At 46.0% G+C, this 18,013-nt stretch overlaps 1 protein-coding gene across 1 annotated transcript; it reads right to left on the bottom strand.

The window, feature by feature from the left end:
* Positions 1 to 15,010: 15,010 nt before the first annotated feature.
* On the bottom strand, positions 15,011 to 17,585 carry LOC147854535 (putative glucan endo-1,3-beta-glucosidase A6). The gene is made up of 3 exons (XM_087331727.1): positions 17,346 to 17,585; positions 15,638 to 16,981; positions 15,011 to 15,146 (listed from the first exon to the last, which is right to left on the bottom strand). Exons 1-3 carry the CDS (start codon positions 17,422 to 17,424, stop codon positions 15,109 to 15,111), a joined length of 1,461 nt encoding a protein of 486 aa, XP_087187853.1. The 5' UTR covers positions 17,425 to 17,585; the 3' UTR covers positions 15,011 to 15,108.
* Positions 17,586 to 18,013: the final 428 nt, after the last annotated feature.

The raw sequence follows: 18,013 nt of genomic DNA, 5'->3' as shown, positions 1-18,013 counted from the left end.
TTGTTCCCTCCGATGTTGTTTTGTACTCAGCCTCTGTGGTAGACAAGTCCATGCACTCTTGAAGCTTCTATTTCCATGATATGGTGCCACCGCCATAGGTGAAAAGATATCCTGATGTCAACTTCCGATTATTCGTATTTCAGGCATAGTCGGTGTCGGTATAGCCTTCGACTTTGATTGGATTGGCTGATCTGAAAGTCAGTTGTGCATCCTTGGTTTCTCTCAGATACCTAAAGATGTGCTTGACAACCTCCTAATGCTTCCATCTTGGTTTTGACATGTACCGGCTGACAATCACTACGACATATGCAAGGTCGGGTCGGGTCGCCACCATAGCGTACATGATACTTCCTATGGCCAATGCGTAGGGTATCTTCCTATTGAGCTCTCTCTCCTCATTGATCGAAGGAGAGTCTCTGTCTAATTGTCGGATTGACGTCGGAAGCAAAGTTGATGCTGGCTTCATGTTCTCCATGTTGAAGCGCGTTAACACCTTTCGGATGTAGTCGGACTAGGAGAGCCGGAGAGAGAGTCTTTGTCTTCCGATTTCGCTCAATCCTCATGCCCAATATGTGTCGGGCATGTCCTAGTTCCTTCACTGTGAACTTGTCATGAAGGCTCCACTTTAGCTTTCCAATCTCTACTCGATTTCTCCCTGCAATGAGCATGTCATCAACGTATAGGATTTGGGACTCGTCAGCCAATCGCCGAATATACATGCATGGGTCGGAGTCGGACTTGTGGTAGCCAAGCTACGTGATGTAGGAGTCAAACTTCTGGTACTACATCCTTGGCGCTTGTTTTAAGCCATAAAGGCTTTTCTTCAGTCGACATACTAGGGGATCTTTATTGAGAATCAAACATATATACTAAACCCTTTTCTTCATTGAACTTCCCTAGTGTGGGAATACACCTTAGTATACTCTAGTGTGTGAACACCCCCATCTCCTACTATATTAACTAGTGTATCATAGAATTTTAAAGTTCTATAACATGTATTTAGTGTAGTTAAGTCTCCACCGCTCTTTAGTAAGTGGTGGTTGTATAGAGAGAATGTGACTACATAAGCACCTTTCTCTTCCTCTTTGTAACATTGGTGCATTCCTGTCTTGTTAATACAGTTTTTCTCATTTTCTGTATACATTGTATTTTCTCTCTCATTCTCACTCTCTCTCGCTCTCACATACACACACACACACCTCTTCCATTGCACAAAATCCCTCAGGATTCTTTACAACCTTCCTCCCTCGTTGCTGTGAAACCTACCAATTGAGACATCTAGATGTCTTCTTCTAAATCTCCATGTAGGAATGCCATCTTGACATCCAACTGCTAGAGCTCTACCTCTTTAGTCGCCACGACTCCAAGTAGGAACCGAAGGGTGGTCGTCTTGACTACTGGTGAGAAATCTCGTTCTAGTTGACCCCATGTTCTTGTTTGAAACCCTTTGCACTGAGCAAGGCTTTGTATTTGGGTTTCTATGAGTTAGATACATATTTGTATTTGAAGGCCCATTTGCAAGGTAGTGCCTTCCTTCCATCTGGTAGTTCAACCAACTCCCACGTCTGACTCCGATGTATAGAGTTCATCTCGGATTTCATGGCTTGTAGCCATGTGTCGGCATCCAGTGCGGCTATAGCTTCTTTGTAATAGCTTGGTTCGCCTGCATCCATGTAATTGACAAAGTGGAGACCCAATTGATAGAACTCTGTTGGCTTTTGGACTCATCTGGATCTCTTGGGTGCCGATTTTGTTGGTATCGCGAAGATGCGCGTGCATGCGTGCTTCGCTTGAACGGGACCACCGGGGTCTCAGACCAAGGAGGATGTCTGTCAACTAATGGAGAAGAGGACGATGTGATTATAAGAAGAACAATAAGAAGTATAATAAGATTGATTGAAGATAAAATAAGATGAACAATAAGAAGTATAATTATAAGAAGAATTTTATATTTATGATGATGGTGATGGTGATTATATCCTCTTTTGAGCCCCTGTACACAAGCCCAACTAGAGGCTTTTATAGGCCGCTCCCTGCTTGGGACATGCATAAAACCATGGGCTTGTGCACACAGTTTTGCTTATAACATGCACAAAACCATAGGCTTAAAACCATGGTTTTGTGCACATGGTTTTTACATTTGTTTCCTATGAAATATTATGACAAGAAAATATAGAAAATCTAAAGCACTTTGTAGTAGCTTTAGTGGTAAGTTAATTGCCTTCTATCTTGGAGGTGCAAGGTTCAAATCTTACTTGCACCTCTATACACACTCAATGCCATAAGGCCCTAGGATTGTTTATTTTCTTTTTTACAAGTATTTGTGTAATGTGCATGAATCCTCAATTTTTCTCGCATTAAACACGCCACATCACGACATCCACCCCCACCAAACCGCACATCCTCTGGCATGTGCCAAGAAGGAGAAGAGTCATGTGGTGGGGCAAAAGGTTGTCAACCTTTGATTTGCTCCTTTCTTGTGCCTTGCTCGCACTGTCTTTGTCCCTCTATTCTGAGCTCATCCATTCTTCTAGCCGAACCATCGTTGCCATCCGATCCACCATATCATTCGCTCGCACTTCGCAATGCTATGACTGGTTGTCATGGCCCCCTTCGCCCCTCTTGAGCATAACCTTTCACAATTTATGTATGTGCCACCTTCATCCCATTTGTCTCCTTGGTCAAGAAACTTCGATCATTCATTCTTGTCCCCCACTTGCCATCACAAGACCACATTTGAATGTCGATGTTACCGGGGTCTCTAAGAGACCATATTGCATGCCTCTCTTTCTTCCATTTGTTGTGGTAAACTCTCACATTTGAGTTGACCATCATACCTTTGATCTTCATGCTTGTGTCCTCCCTCATGTGAAGACATGATCACTTTCTGAGGTACACCTTTCAAATCATCTTGGCTTGCTTGGCTTGCTTGGCTATGTTCCCATCATGTGCATCAGCTCCGATTTCGCTTCCTCGCTGCCACCTTCCGTCTCTTGGATCTCACGTTGATTCTCAGATGCAACTGCCTAAGTCTCTAGAACAAGTGTGGAGGATTCCATACACCTTTGTTCGATCACCTTTCCCATGTTGTCCATAGCCACCTCCTTGATGTCGTTTTTTGTGGCTACCTCCTTAATCATGTGGGTCTCACACTCTTTATCCTCCTTGATTGTGAAAGCTTCTATTAGGCTTGCTCCTTCACCACCCGACATTTCGAACATGACACGTGTTCCGAAACATTCTTCCTCGGAGTGGCGTTCACCGTCCTCGATTCATTGGTTTCATCCTTCTCCGTTGTTTCTTTACAAGATGAGAAAGTGACTTGTTCCACACTTTCTCTTGTGGTACTGTCATACCGAACTTGAGCCTTCGAATCCACCACTTCATTAATTTGCATTTTTTGAGAGGTCTCTTCTTCCTCAATCATCGTTCGCCTCAGTTTTTGTCCCTTTTGAAGCTTCTCTTCATCCTCAACTTGCGCCTTTAAGTTTTCGAATGTCTCTCACATAAAGACTTCTATGTCGAGTATCGTTGAACCTTCCCTCTTCAAGATTTCTTCCTTTGGTGGTGGCATGTTGCTGCATCTTGTCCTCCTTTGATCATCCCTCATCGGTCATGACTTTGTCAACAAGATTCCTATCCTCCTCTTGTCATGTCGTTGGCATACCCTTTTCACTTCGGCCCAATTTTCAATGAGGCCATTCGCACCATCGTCATCTTCGAGTTGGACTCCAATGGCCTTCCTTTCCTTCTGATCAATTGACTTTACGAACATTAAGACTTTATTCGCTCCCACCAATCCTTGATCCCGCTCCGAGAGTTGAGCGAACCAACACTCAAACACAACGAATGCATGCATAACACTCTGGTGGGTCTTCCTCGATGACACCCATTGGTCAAACTCGTATATACCTTGTCCCTTCGGCTCTTCATAACCATATGCCTCTCATAAAGCTTCTTCGAAGGACACCCACGAATCGTGAGCTTTTTGAAGATCTTTCATCTCTTCGTAGATTGGTTCGGCCACCACTCGACAAAAGTACTCAAGCCTCATTACTTCGTTCACACCTCTTGAATCCATTTCGGCATTGTAGGCCTCTAGAAAATTTTGGACTTTGCCCCTGTTGAAATAGCTGACTCGCTCGACCACGCTTTCGATGACTTGTTGGACTACATCTCGTCTTTTTCCCTTCGCTTGAAAAATCCATTATCATCTTTGACATTGCCTCCATGAAATATTCCTCATCCATCTTCATCCTCCCCTGTGGCTCTTCACATCGGCTTCACCAAAACATATCGTGAAGATGCGTGTGCATGCATGCTTCGCTTGAACGGGACCACTAGGGTCTCGGACCAGGGAGGATGTTTGTCAACTAATGGAGAAGAGGACAATGGTGATGGTGATTATATCCTCTTTTGAGCCCCCCCCGTACACAAGCCCAAGTAGAGGCTTTTATAGGACGCTCCTTGCTTGGGACATGCATAAAACCATGGGCTAAAACCATGGTTTTGTGCACACGGTTTTTGCTTATAACATGCACAAAACCATAGGCTTAAAACCATTGTTTTGTGCACACGGTTTTTACATTTGTTTTCTACGGAATATTATGATAAGAAAATATAGAAAATCTAAAGCACTTTGTAGTAGCTTTAGTGGTAAGTTAATTGCCTCCTATCTTGGAGTTGCAAGGTTAAAATCTTACTTGCACCTCCTATACGCACTCAATGCCATAAGGCCCTAGGATTATTTATTTTCTTTTTTACAAGTATTTGTGTAATGTGCATGTATCCTCAATTTTTCACTTTTTCTCACATTAAGCACAAGGTCCCACGGAGATCCTCACACCAATCCAACGGTCGGCCCGAGTGCCGGCGTGAGCCCTAAAGGAAAGGACGGTGGCGGCAAGAGAACGTGATCGGACGACGGGAAGCAGAAAGAAGAGCGGAAAGAGGTATCAGGCTTGTGACGCGGCCACGAACCGGATACGGACCCCACCAGTAGAGTCGGCAAGACAAAGATCGGACGCGCTCGGTACACGAGTCAGTGACCCAACAAATCAGAAGCCCAAGAAGGATCCTTCGCACTTGTCCAGAGACCCCGGCAGTTCGGCCAACGTGGCAATGTGAGACCGAGGGTAATGGAAGGTGGTGCCAAGGGGACGAAGGCGGCAACAACAGAAGCACCAAATAGCCATGGCGTCACGTGAACAAAGGAGGCCATGCAGGCCGAAACACGGCGACGATGATCATCCGGTAAGCTGCGGGGGACACCCGGTCAAGGAGCGGTGTGCCGAGCCGAAAAGGGCACACCCGAAAGCGGATCGGAAGACGTGCGTGTGGCCATCGAGGGCCAAAGCAAAGCAAGGGAAAGGGATGGCGGTCAGCACAGGCGGTGCCAAACAAGGAAGGCAGAAGACGGCACACGGTGGTGCCGGGAACGAGAGCACGGGCGCGTAACAAACGACACAGACTGGAGACCGGAAACATGATCGAGGGCCGGAGAATGATCCTCCACACCCGCTTCGGAGATCTCGGCGGCCCAGTTGGAGTGGCAACGACTGGTGTGGCAAGCCAAACCCAAGGTAACAAGCTGGTGGGGGCGAGGGGACGACGCCAAGCGGAAGGCTCCACACCGGTGGCAGCAGCTGAAGACGAAAGTGGCCAAGCGGGCTACTACGGGGGTGTTCCTCATATGCGGAGGACACCAGTATGCCGAGAAGCGGCGATGCACGATCTGGTCGGGCGAGGGCCGACAACACGTGCATGGGAAGTATCCAGAGTTTGGCACGAGCGGTGCCGAACGCGAAAAGGGGATGCGCGGCACACGCAGGTGCCAGAGTGGGAAAACCGGCGTGGAGATAGGTTGCTGGTTCAGGTGATCTTGCGTAGAAGGCCAGAGAGGGATCCTCCACACTGGTTCCGGAGACCTTGGCAATTCGGCCACCATGGCAGCGTAAGACCAAGGAGAAGGTAGGTGGCGGCGAGGGGACAAAGGCAGTGGAGATCAGCGCGGAACGAGAATCGGGACGACGCGAATGTCGACGGAGGCCAAGCGGGCCATCACGGGTGCTCCTCGAACGGAGGACACCGCGTATTCGAAGCAACGAGAAGCGTTCATGCAATCGAAGGAAGGGCCAACGGCGAAGCACGAGCACTACGGGACTGCAGCGAATGACCTATTGACGGGTCAAACTAGCCTACGGGGAGGCAAACGCGGAGAAGGAACCGGGGCCGACGATTCGAACCGGCGAGGCCAACGCGCAACTGGAATGCGGACCACGGAAGACCGGTTCCTCACCGGCCGGAATCTCTCACCCTTCTCCGAACTTGGCACATACCGGTGGACGTGCAATTTGGTGGGGGCGGATGTCGTGAAGATTCCGGGTCATAGTGAAACCGGGGAATATCGAAAGAATCGGCAGAGTGCATCATGTACACACACCCTTGTATAAACGTGTGAATAATAGGGGTGCCTTTATGGCGTCAAGTGGGAGTCAAGTCGGGACAAAGAATACCATGTAAATCGGGATTTATCCCACATGGTAATGTATCCCTCTCCTTGTTCTATAAAAGGAAGGGATGGTCCCTTGTAAAAGGGTTGCCCATTTTGAGTTAGGAGGGTATACCACTTAGGTCTAGGGTTTAGTAGTGTTCTTCCTCTTATTTCTTTTCTTCTTCTTCGTCGTCATGTGGGTTGAGAGTTCGTGTTTGTTTAGGGTTTGCTTATGCTCAGTCTCCTGTGCAAGACCCCGCTCGGCGCGACGAGCCGAGAGCTCCCCGATCGGCAACTTGGCAGTAGACTGCCGTTGTAACATACCCTACCTTGGTCCGGCTCGAAGCCGGGGTTGTATTCTTTCCCTTGTAATATACATACTCATATCTGTTTGTGTATATTGGCGTATTTGGTGGTGTCGGGAGCACAACCCCTTGTTTCTTGTGCATAAGAGTCGGTGCCGTGTGCGCATGCTTTCTTTCCTCTCTCTCTCTCTCGTGTTCAGTTGCCTCCAGGCCGTGTTCGGTGTCGGTTTTCTTGTCTCTCGAGCTCCCTCGTCTGAGACCTCTGTGGTCCCGCCCCTTTCTACACGTACGCACGTAACAACGAGACAACGTAAAAATCGACATGTAGTAGAAGTCGCACGAGCCATGATGAACGAGAAGAACCTGCCGAAATCATATTGGGCAGAAGCGGCAAATATGGTCGTATATCTCATGAACAGGTGCACAACCTCGGGAGTACACGATATAACTCCGCATGAGAAATTCTTCGGAAAGAAGACGGACTTGTCACATATCCGCATTTTCGGTTTAATCGCCTACGTACATATTTCCGATGATACGCGGCAAAAGCTCGACCCAAAGTCGAAGAAATGTATCCTCGTAGGATACTCACTCAAAGAGAAGGGGTACAAATGCTACAACCCATCTACCCGTAAGGTTCGAACAAGTCGAGACGTAGTCTTCGACGAATATGCATCCTTGTACGCACCAGAGAATACTTCGACTCCAACCCCGCTCGGCGCAGATGACAATGAAATAGGAATAGAACCTGAGGATCGGCTCACACAGATGTTAGAAGACAGCCCAATTACTACACGGCTGAGTGGGCCATCAGAACCATCGAGCGATGAAAGCACATCTCGACCAAGTCCGAAGCTAGACAAAGGGAAGGCGAAAATGCAGGAATATGAAGATCAGGAAGAGACCGAGATGCTTCACTCTCTTGACAGTGAAGTTGAAGATCTCGACATACGCATAGATGAAGTGAAGAAAGCCATGCTCCCCATGGATCGAGAGCTACGCCGATCCACACGTGAAAAGAACCCCGTAAACCGCTACGGTTATGACACGTACATGGCGTATCACTACGCTTTTATGATGAAAGTGGCATCAATACGGGAACTGGAAACGCTTTCCGAAGCCGCAAAGGATCCGCGATGGGTCGACGGGATGAATGAGGAGATGGAAGCTTTAGGCAAAAATGAGACATGGGATCTCGTTCCTCTCCCCCCGAACAAGAAAGCGATTGGTTGCAGATGGATATACAAAGTAAAATACAATGCCGACGGATCCGTAAATCGCTTCAAAGCACAGCTCGTTGCGAAAGGCTACGCCGCGCAAACGCATGGCATAGACTACGAAGAAACCTTTACCCCGGTGGCAAAGATGACAACTGTACGGACAGTAATTGCACTCGCCGTAGCGAAGGGATGGCACCTCCACCAGATGGACATGAAAAATGCTTTCCTCGAAGGAGAGTTAGAAGAAGAGGTATACATGATACAACCACCCGGATTCGAATCGCGTAAACATCCGCACGCCGTATGCCGACTCAAGAAGCCACTCTACGGCCTCAAACAAGCATTGGGTGCTTGGCATTCGAAGATCACGCAGTATCTTCATCAAGTCAGATTTCGGATGTCAAAATCCGATACTTCTCTGTACGTCCGAAATGAGTCAGATAGCCCGATCATCATCATCCTATACGTGGATGACTTGGTCATCGGAGGAAAGGATCTTGTCGAGATCAACAAAGTCAAAACACTTCTCTCCGACAGATTCGAAATGAAAGACCTACACGAACTCCATTACTTCCTAGGCATCGAAGTAATTCGGACACTAGTCGGGATAATGATCTCACAACGGCAGTACGTCCTCAACTTACTCTACAAGTTCAGAATGACTGAGTGCAAGCTTGTGTCTACCCCTCTTGATCGTAACCTAAAGATGGATGCCAATTCCAGAACCGCTGAGAGCGAGCCGACTCAGTCTCGACAACTGATCGGTAGTTTGATCTATCTAACCATTACGCGACCCGATCTCAGTTATTCGGTCCGCCTACTTAGCCAATTCATGCAGAATCCGCGAAACCTTCATCTTGATTGTGCTAAGAGGATACTATGGTATGTCAGTACGACAATGGCTTACAACATCATGTATAAGTCGAACATGACTATTCGACTCGAAGGGTACACCGATGTGGACTGGGCAGGCTATAATGCGGATAGACGATCCCTCTCCAGATTTGTCTTCTCCCTTAGCAGCAGAGCAATCTCTTGGAGCAGCAAGAAATAGCCGGCAGTCGCACTGTCGAGCACGGAAGCAAAATATAGGGGCGCAGCAGTCGCCGCATGCGAAGCCGTATGGCTTAAACGCATACTAAAGGATCTGGGCATCCCCATGAAGGATCCAATTCGTCTCTATTGCGACAACATGAGTAGTATCTACCTAGCATGGAACCCTGTATTCCACGCGCGAATTAAACATATCGAAGTGCATTACCACTTCATCCGCGAGCGCGTACAAGCCAGTGAGATCGATCTACAACATACTAGTACGCACCTCCAAGTTGCTAATATATTTACGAAGGCCTTAGGAGTCGACAAGCTTAGGCAATTTGCATCAAACCTTGGTCTCACGACATCTACATTGCCGAACTTGAGGGGGAGTACAAGTACAGGCGACATGGAAGCAATACACAATGATACGCAACGATACGCAACATAACCGACTAGACAAGTCGAAGTATGAACTGAACAACCTTCTCGACAGATAGAAGTTGTGTTCGAAGGGGCATGTTGAGAGTCGAACTCAACTTCCCATAGATAGGTTTCACACTACCTCATGGACATGTTGGGCTAGTTTTGTAAATAGTAGAAAGGGCACTTGCCCTAGCTTAGTTGGTATATAAACCAACGCATTGTAACTTAGTTACTGTTGGATGTTTTATGTTTTGAGGTATTTTTGGTTAATATACAGTCCTTCTATCTCTGCCTTAAGAGCTCTCTCTCTCTCTCTCTCTCTCTCTCTCTCTCTCTCTCTTTGTTGCCTCACACACACACACACTCAATCTTCTTTTGCTGCATTGCAATCACTCTTGCTTCCCATTCTGTTACAGGAGGTAAATGGGAAAGTCGAACACGAACATGGGTTGATCGTGAAAGCATTAGTGCGAATGTGCAACGGACAAGTTGGGGATTGGCCAAGACTACTACCTTACGCATTATGGGCTGACCGAACTGTGCATAGTTCGGTAACCGGGTTCATGTTGGTGGAGCTTATGTTCGGACAGAAGCCGATCATGCCGATTGAGTGGACAATCTCTTCGTGGATGGCGATCAATTGGGCAGACGAGATGAGCAGAGAAGAGTTTCTGGCAGCACAAATCCGGTAGCTTGAGCGAACACCGAAGGACCTGGAACCAGCGAAGGCAAAGCTACAGGTAGCGCGGAAGAAGAACGAGGCCCGGTTCTACCGAACACACCGATTCCGGCCAAGAAAAATCGAGGAAGGTGATTGGGTGCTAGTCTACGATAGCAGCCTTAACAATCAACATCGGTCGACACGGAAATTTGCGAGGCGGTGGTTCGGGCCTTATGTGGTGAAGAGCACCAACGACAACGCCACATATCACCTTGCGGAGCTCGACGGGACGAAGATAGTAGTACCGATTGCAGGAAAAAGGATAAAGGCTTTCAAGATACGGCATGAAGCAGAACCGAACCCAGAGACCGAAGACAAAGAGGCCGGTGAAAGCGAAGAGCCAGATTAAAGCCAGATTGTCAACGGATTAGAGGAAAAGTAGAGGTTGTGAGAAGGATTATGTGCGGAAGCAATAGAAAACGAACATAGAAAACACGCAGGTTTAATGGAAAGCTTTATAGTACACGGGAGAGACAGAGAAAGAGCAGAACAACTTAAATCTATTACAAAGCAATAATAGTTCTTTGTACATAAAACGTGCTCAACAACACTATTTATACAAGTCCTAAGAGGACTTACAGAAGTACCGCGTACTTCGATGCTCACTCGAGCGTCTGACACTAACTACGAGACTATTAACTACCTAGTAGTCTAGGCTACTACTAGGCTTCCGGTTATTGTTTGTTCCAGCTAACCGGCTCCCCAACTCACCAGCTCACTTGCTCACCGTCTCGCCGATCCCTCCGATCCGTCTCACCGATCCGGCTTCATCCTTCCAGATGCCGATCCGACTCAAGCTTATTCAGCCGATCCGGATCCGGTTGAGCTTGCCACTCAACAGGTTGGTCATGCACTATCCGGCCGAGTTCCGGGAATCGTTCCGGATCAGGCACGCGTCCAGAAACCGAACATGCGAAGCCGTTTAGACATCGTTCCGGGTTGCCTTCTCTCTTACCAATTCCTTGGTCCGAGACCCCGGTGGTCCCGCCGCATTTCCACACACACGCGCGGATTTTCTATGACAACTTTGGTGAACCCGACGTGAAGAGGGATGGCAGAGGAGTTCGAAATGAGAGGAAGTGAACTAGCAGAGGTGATGGCGGCAGCTGTCGACCGTATAGCAAACGCACAAGAGGGTACTAGTACCCTTGACAGAGCCATAGAAGCGATAGTCAGCGCGATTGGCCGGTTCAATGGCAAAGATGCGACAAGCTACCTGGAACGTTTTGTTGTGTCTTATTCTCGTTCAGTCTCTATTGTGCACTGTCTGAGTCCACAGGCCCATGAGCTCATTACCGTTGTCCGGCATTCTGACCGGAACAATACACTTCTTCAGACCATGCACTTTTGGCTGAGTTCCGTGAATCGTTCCGGATCGTACACGCATCTAGAAACCGAACCCACGAAGCCATTCCGACATCGTTCCAGGTCGCCTTCTTCCTTATTGACTCCTTGGTCCGAGACCCCAGTGGTCCCGCCCCATTTCCACACACGTGGGCGGATTTTCCGCAACACCGTCTTCAGGAGTCCTTCAGAATGATTTGCCCCTTCGATAGGATTTTGGCATCTTCGAATCATCCTCCCTGTTTTCAAGATTGATTGACATGGAGGTAGGGGACTTAATCGACTTGGGTCTGTTTTTCCCTTTTGCCTTGGGTATTTCGGTCGGGTCGACTTTGTATCTTTCGACTCTGTCGTTTCCGACTCGCATCTTCTCAACTTTGCCGTTTTCAACTCTTCTCGATTCGGCTTTGTCGTTGATGGCGTTGTCTTCGAGTTCGACTAGTGGACCTCCTACTGGTTTAGAGTCGGGAAGTGTATGTTCGGTTATTTGGTCGGTTTCGACTATCTATCGATTTTCCAATTCAACCCGGTAAATTGATCCTTCTCCGACGATTGTGTCGATGTCATAGGAGATCCTTTTGCCGATTATTTTCGGATAGTTCTTCATGGAGAGAATTGAGTCTTTGTTGAAGACTACGTCACTGCTTTAGATCAATTTCCAATCTTCTGGGTACCATAGCCGATAGTCGAAATCCCCATCGGTTCCATAACCGAGAAATATGCATTTCGTTGCATGAGGTGCCAACTTGGTCCTTTTCTCCCTGGGATAAATGCGTAGGCTTCGCATCGGAATATACGGAGCCTATAGTAGGTTGGTTGTTTGAATGACCATAGTGCATGTGGCACTTTGAGCCTTATTGCCTTTGACGGCGACAAGTTTATCAGGTAGACGATCGTCTGCAATGCCTCGGCCTAGAACTCTAGCTTTAGTCCAGCTTGTTAGAGCATTATCGTCACCCTCTCTTGGATCATTCGGTTGATTTGTTCAACTACTCCATTCTGCATGAGTGTATAAGGAACGGTCTTTTGGTGACGGATCCCTTTGTCGGTTAGGTACCGCTTGAAGGCTCGGGAGGTCTATCACCTCCGTTGTCGGATCGGAGTGTCTTCACTCTGTGTCTTGACCGATTCTCCACTTTGACTAGCCATCGAGCGAAGATCTCAAGCACTTTGTCTTTGGACTTAATCGAGTAGGCCCAAACCTTCCATGTACAATCATCAACAAAAGTAATGAAGTATCAGGAGCCACCTAGATATCTTTCAGGCATCGGCCCACATATATCTATGTGCATGAACTCTAGGGTTTGTCTTATTGTCTCATAATGGAGAGAGTGTGGACTTCAGGTCTGTTTCTTGTATCGACAATGCTCGGAGAAGTCCATCTTTGTTAAGAGTTTCGGAATGTAGCCGACTGCCATCAACTGATTGAGTCCGGCTTGAGACATATGGTTGATCGAGTCCGGCTTGAGACGTATGTAAATATAAATATAGGTAGGGCAAATAGTTAGTTATATAGATAGTGTGTTAAAACAGTTATAGTGTTGTAGTCAAAGAGCAAGGTAAAACAGTTGTGGCTGCTAGAAAAGCAGAAGACATTCTCTAATACTCTCTCTGTTGTTGTAGTTATCCGTCTACATCTTAAACAAAGGCTCAAGCATTCAGTTGTGGTTAAATTAGAGCATTAGTGAATATCTTGTAATAGAGTTGTTCTGGAGTCTGTGGGGTCCCATGGTTTTTCCCTTTAGGGTTTTCCACGTAAAACTCTGTGTGCAATCCTACATTCGTCGATTTTTCCTAACATTTTGAACATTCTTTGTAAGTTTCGAATTCTATTATTTAGGTATTTTTGGAAAGACCTATAAATAATTTTGGAGATGCTATAATCAATATATTTTTGGGCCAATTTTAAAAATCCTTTTTGTGAATCGACCTATTTTGTGTCCTTTTTTTATGGATAGTTTTCTAAGAGCATTTTATCCTATGTTTCGCGTGTTCCTTGTGTGTTATGTCTAATGGTATTTTTGGGACATAATATATATGAATCTATGTATGTGTATAAATGAATGACTGTGTATGCATACATATATGAATGATTGCATTTGTTTGTAGTCTACCCGCGTATGAATATATGAATCAATGTATGTACATATATATACATGTGTACGTTATATGTTGTGTGTGTGTGTGTGTGTGTGTACATGTGTACGTTATATTTTGTGTGTGTGTGTGTGCGCGCGCATACGTGTGTATGCACATCAACTTATTTATATGTAGTGCGTTAATGTAAACCCTAAACAATACTTGCTTGTATATCAAAAGGGCAAGAGGACAGCTGAAGTGATGGTTCTTGATTAAATAATCGGTTGTGGGGAAACGATAATAAAGGAGATTCGCGCCACCAAACTTGAAGGGACACTAAACAACACAGTTAGAGCTTTCTAGAACATTTAGTGTAACCTTTTGTTAAAAATATCATATCAACAATTTCCTTGTTTGTAGTAATTACGAATTATATTCTATTGCATTGCTCAATATGCATATATATATATATATCACTTAGCATTTGACACCCATGAATACAAGGGGTGTAATATAGGAGGCAAACTCACAATTAATATTCACTTGTTCATACTTTTTGTGGATTTATTATGTTTGGGATTTTGCGATCACTTCGGAGTTTTCAATGCTTCGAGTCCCTTATGGACTACTATTTTGAGACACTCTTAATTAACATCATCAATACAGGGTTAGGCTAGGTAGCTTTATTGCCCGTGTTTGAAGAAACAATCGTCCTTTCCTATCCTTGATATTTGAATGATCCAATCGGAATGTTAATTACTATTTATTAATGCCTTAGCATGCGTCCAACTCCAAATCGAAAAGAGTTAAAACAACAATACTTTTATTTAAAGTATATCACATTTACCAGTAATTTCACGTTCTAAATCTCTAAACTCCCAAAAACTGTCCTGTCTGTATGTAGAGAGAGATTCTTAAGAGGTTCTTGAGTCTTCGATAAAGCCGAGTCAGTCTCGCTCTCTATTTTAAGTTCTTGTATTTAAATTTATTTAAACTTATAACTTTTCAGATTTTTATTTCCTACAACATATTCCCAAATCAGTGATTGGATGGATCCCCAAACCGAGAGGGGGAGGAGCAGTAGAGAGAAGACAGTTATTATATATGAATGAATGATGTGAAAGTTTTATTGAACGGGTGGCGTACGGTTGGGAGCACAAAAACAAAACATGGGGCGGCCAACAACAAACAAAGTGTATATGTGTATGATTGTGTACATATGATGTACACATTACATAACCAGCAAGGGAAGCAAGAGAGAGCAGAGCCATATTTATCTTCACACACAAGGCATGAATGAGATGCATACCGCCATGGTGATGATGACTAACGACAACAGGAGCAGCACCCCATCCCATCCCATCCCCATGCGCATCATCATCCATACATACATACATACAATGGTTGTTGGCTGCGCAGACATGACATGCCATCCATGCCTACCGCTCTTACCAAACTGGGGTGTGGAGGCTATAATTTTTGTGTTTACACAAAGGTGGGTACATACGTGCAGTTTCCATAACCTGGATGGTTCAGCAGAAAAACAAAAATCAGTCGTGAGATTTGAAAGAACAGAAGATCCATCCATCTTATAGAATTAGCTCTCTCACGCACTCAAATAAGCAGTGTTTACAGATAGATAGTACATAGTACTCGGCGCTTCTCTCTCTCGCTCTTAAATAATGAATAATGGCTTTCATTATTTACTAAAAAGAAAAATATCACCATGACCAACTACAAAGTATAGTACCCTACACACCAATTCAAATGGTGAATACGATGATATGTGACCTTGCAGAGTTCTCTCTCTTTCTTCATGGTTGAGATTAGGTGACTTCTCTATAGCATTCTCAATTGCAGAGTTCTCTCTCTCTCTCTCTCAACTATGTGTCTTTCTATTCTAGACTCTAGAGATGGATGTACCGTTTTGGGTTGAAAACAATTAATTAATTAATTAATTAATTAAGTGAGGGAGGGAGGGGAAGGGGGAGGAGCCTGGCTGGCTGGTGCTTACTTGGATCTTGAGCAGTCAAGTTGGCAGCACCACCGAACACACAAGTTCCGCCGATGCTTTGGAATTTGTTGTAGTAGCCATTGAATGCATAGGAAGCATGTGAGAGTGTGGAGTTGGGAAGAAAACAAGATTGATGAGGTTGAATGGGAGCACAGTCGAAGTGGGCACAAGCATAGGTGAGAGCAGGTGCCAATGTGGTGTCATCAGCTTGGGGGTTGGCAACGCACCATAACTTGAGCTTGCCAGCTTCAGCTTCAAGCGGCGGCGGCGATGGTGGTGGTGGTAACTGCTGCTGGTGGTGGTAGTCAGATTCATTGAGGTAGCCTCCTGTGAGGTCGATGTCATATATATGGGTTCCATTTGGATAGAGAAGGCCCCAGTGGCGCTCTGTAACAGGCCCCGGTTTCAGGTTCTCGTTAAATAAAGCAAATATGTAGGTCTCTACAACTGTTCCGGGGCGAAGAGGAGTGCCCTGTTGTTGCATGCCCACCACTTTCTTTACAAGCCTCCTGTTGTACATAGCTGCATTGTATACGTTTGCACCTCTTTCATCCAAATCTCCCAATGTGGGCCACCCAGTTTCACTGAGCGTCAGCTGGACCTTGGGGTAGCCCAGCTTGGACATGGCAGTCACCACAGCATCCAGTTCCAGGTCCAGAAGATTGTGGTACAGCAGAGGATGATGATGATTGGGCATGGGATCCTTGTAAGGTGGGGCGTTGGGCCCGAAGAGAGCGAAATCTATGGAAATGTTGTTGGAGGTATCCCCCCCCCGTTCCTTCCATGTGAGGTAGGGATAAACATCCACAAAGAGGGGAGAATTGGTGTGCTGCAGGAATCGCAGCATGGGCATCATCACAGACTGGGCAATGTTGGTTCGGAAGGCAGCCTGAGACGGTGGGAAGACGGATCCCTGGGTCAGCACATCCATGGCCACTGGGCTACTCACTTTTACTTTCCTAACCTTCTGCCTCCTCAGGGCTTTGTGAAGATTGATCATAGCTGGAACGAGGAAGGGCCAATACATCTCATCAGATTCAGAGAGGACCTCGTTTCCCACCAGGAGCATCCGGATCCTTGTCTGGGGGTAGAAGGACGACACATTGTTTCGAACAAAGGCATCAGCCAAGCTCTCATTAGCAGCAATTGGAGGGATTTGATCGTTGGGAAGCATGATGCACACTTTGATATCACTGTTGGCCAGTTCTCTGAGGATGGAAGGGTTGGCATCATAAATCTTCACCTTCCCAATCTTCATATCTTTCATGAGCGCTACGGCTTCACTGGGAGAAGGCAAGTTGTCTCCAAGTTGTCCATAGTTCACTCCAATACTCTGCCTTGTATCTGACATCAAATACAACCAAACCAACCTAGCGGAATGAGTTTCTACAGCCACAGCCACAGCCAGCCAATGCGCTGCAGCAGCACGCACTTCACAGGAATGCTTGCTATTTTACATCTAATTTCATAATAATAATAATAATAATAAAAGTTAAAGCGTGCGTGCGTGCGTCATCAGCTAAGCTAGCTCCTTCAGATTGGAGGAGTGTTGCTCTAATCAACCACCCAACTTCCTTCTATGCTTCCACCCTCCTTAACGTCATTGATTGATGCAGGCGAGATTTGGAAGAAGCTAACATAATAAAATAACGAAGGACGACACCAAGGGGCCCTAACACTTAATAGAAGGGATTGTTAACTTAATTACCTGCCGAAAAGACCAAGAGCTGCAGAAGCAAAGCTATGAAAGTGGCAGCTGCCCATGGCCGAAAAGTTATGGTGCCCATGGCCTTTGACAGATATCAATTAATTAGCTCTTACTCTTTCCTGTCCTTCTTCTTTATTCCTGCAGATGGACTCTGCGTCATCGGTTTCGTGAACCCAGTGGAGAATGAATGGGGAAGGGAAGGGTGCAGACTAGCTAGAACTCTCTCTCTCTCTCTCTCTCTCTCTCTCTCTCTCTCTCTGTGTCTATGGTTTTTACTTCTCTTCCTTTGCTTTCCTTTCCTTTGCTGCTGTCGTCGTCCCTGACGACGTTTGCCAAGCTTGCCTTTACCTTCGCGTATATAATATATATATATATATATATATATGTACATATATACATATATGTATGTATTTTGTAGAGGGAGAGAGATGCAGACCGCGCTTGCTTTCTTTCTTTCTTTGTATTCCTTCATTCGCCTGTGATATATATGTATAAATACGTAGAACATCCGTCCATTTATTTATTTATTTATTTATTTTTCTACGTTATTCATTTGTCCAAACGGTTCGGTCGTTGGAACGTTGCCATAGAGAGAGAGAGAGAGAGAGAGAAAGAGAGAACGCGCGCGCGCACAAAGAGCCAAAGACAGACACAGATACGATTGGTAA

This window comes from Azolla caroliniana, unplaced genomic scaffold, assembly GCF_043228905.1.
Source record: "Azolla caroliniana isolate FFs.n. ecotype wild unplaced genomic scaffold, voAzoCaro1.0.p SCAF_15, whole genome shotgun sequence".
In the NCBI taxonomy this organism is placed as follows: domain Eukaryota; kingdom Viridiplantae; phylum Streptophyta; class Polypodiopsida; order Salviniales; family Salviniaceae; genus Azolla; species Azolla caroliniana.
The sequence above is the reverse complement of the archived record's forward strand: the minus strand, read 5'-3'. Positions and strand labels throughout refer to the sequence as shown.

Excerpts from the sequence above, each read along its gene's own strand:
- LOC147854535 (XM_087331727.1), bottom strand. The coding sequence starts at position 17,424 with ATGGGCACCATAACTTTTCGGCCATGGGCAGCTGCCACTTTCATAGCT. Across the intron at positions 16,982-17,345 it reads GCTCTTGGTCTTTTCGGCAG|ATACAAGGCAGAGTATTGGA; the intron begins GTAATTAAGTTA and ends ATTTGATGTCAG. Across the intron at positions 15,147-15,637 it reads CTTGACTGCTCAAGATCCAA|GTTATGGAAACTGCACGTAT; the intron begins GTAAGCACCAGC and ends TGAACCATCCAG.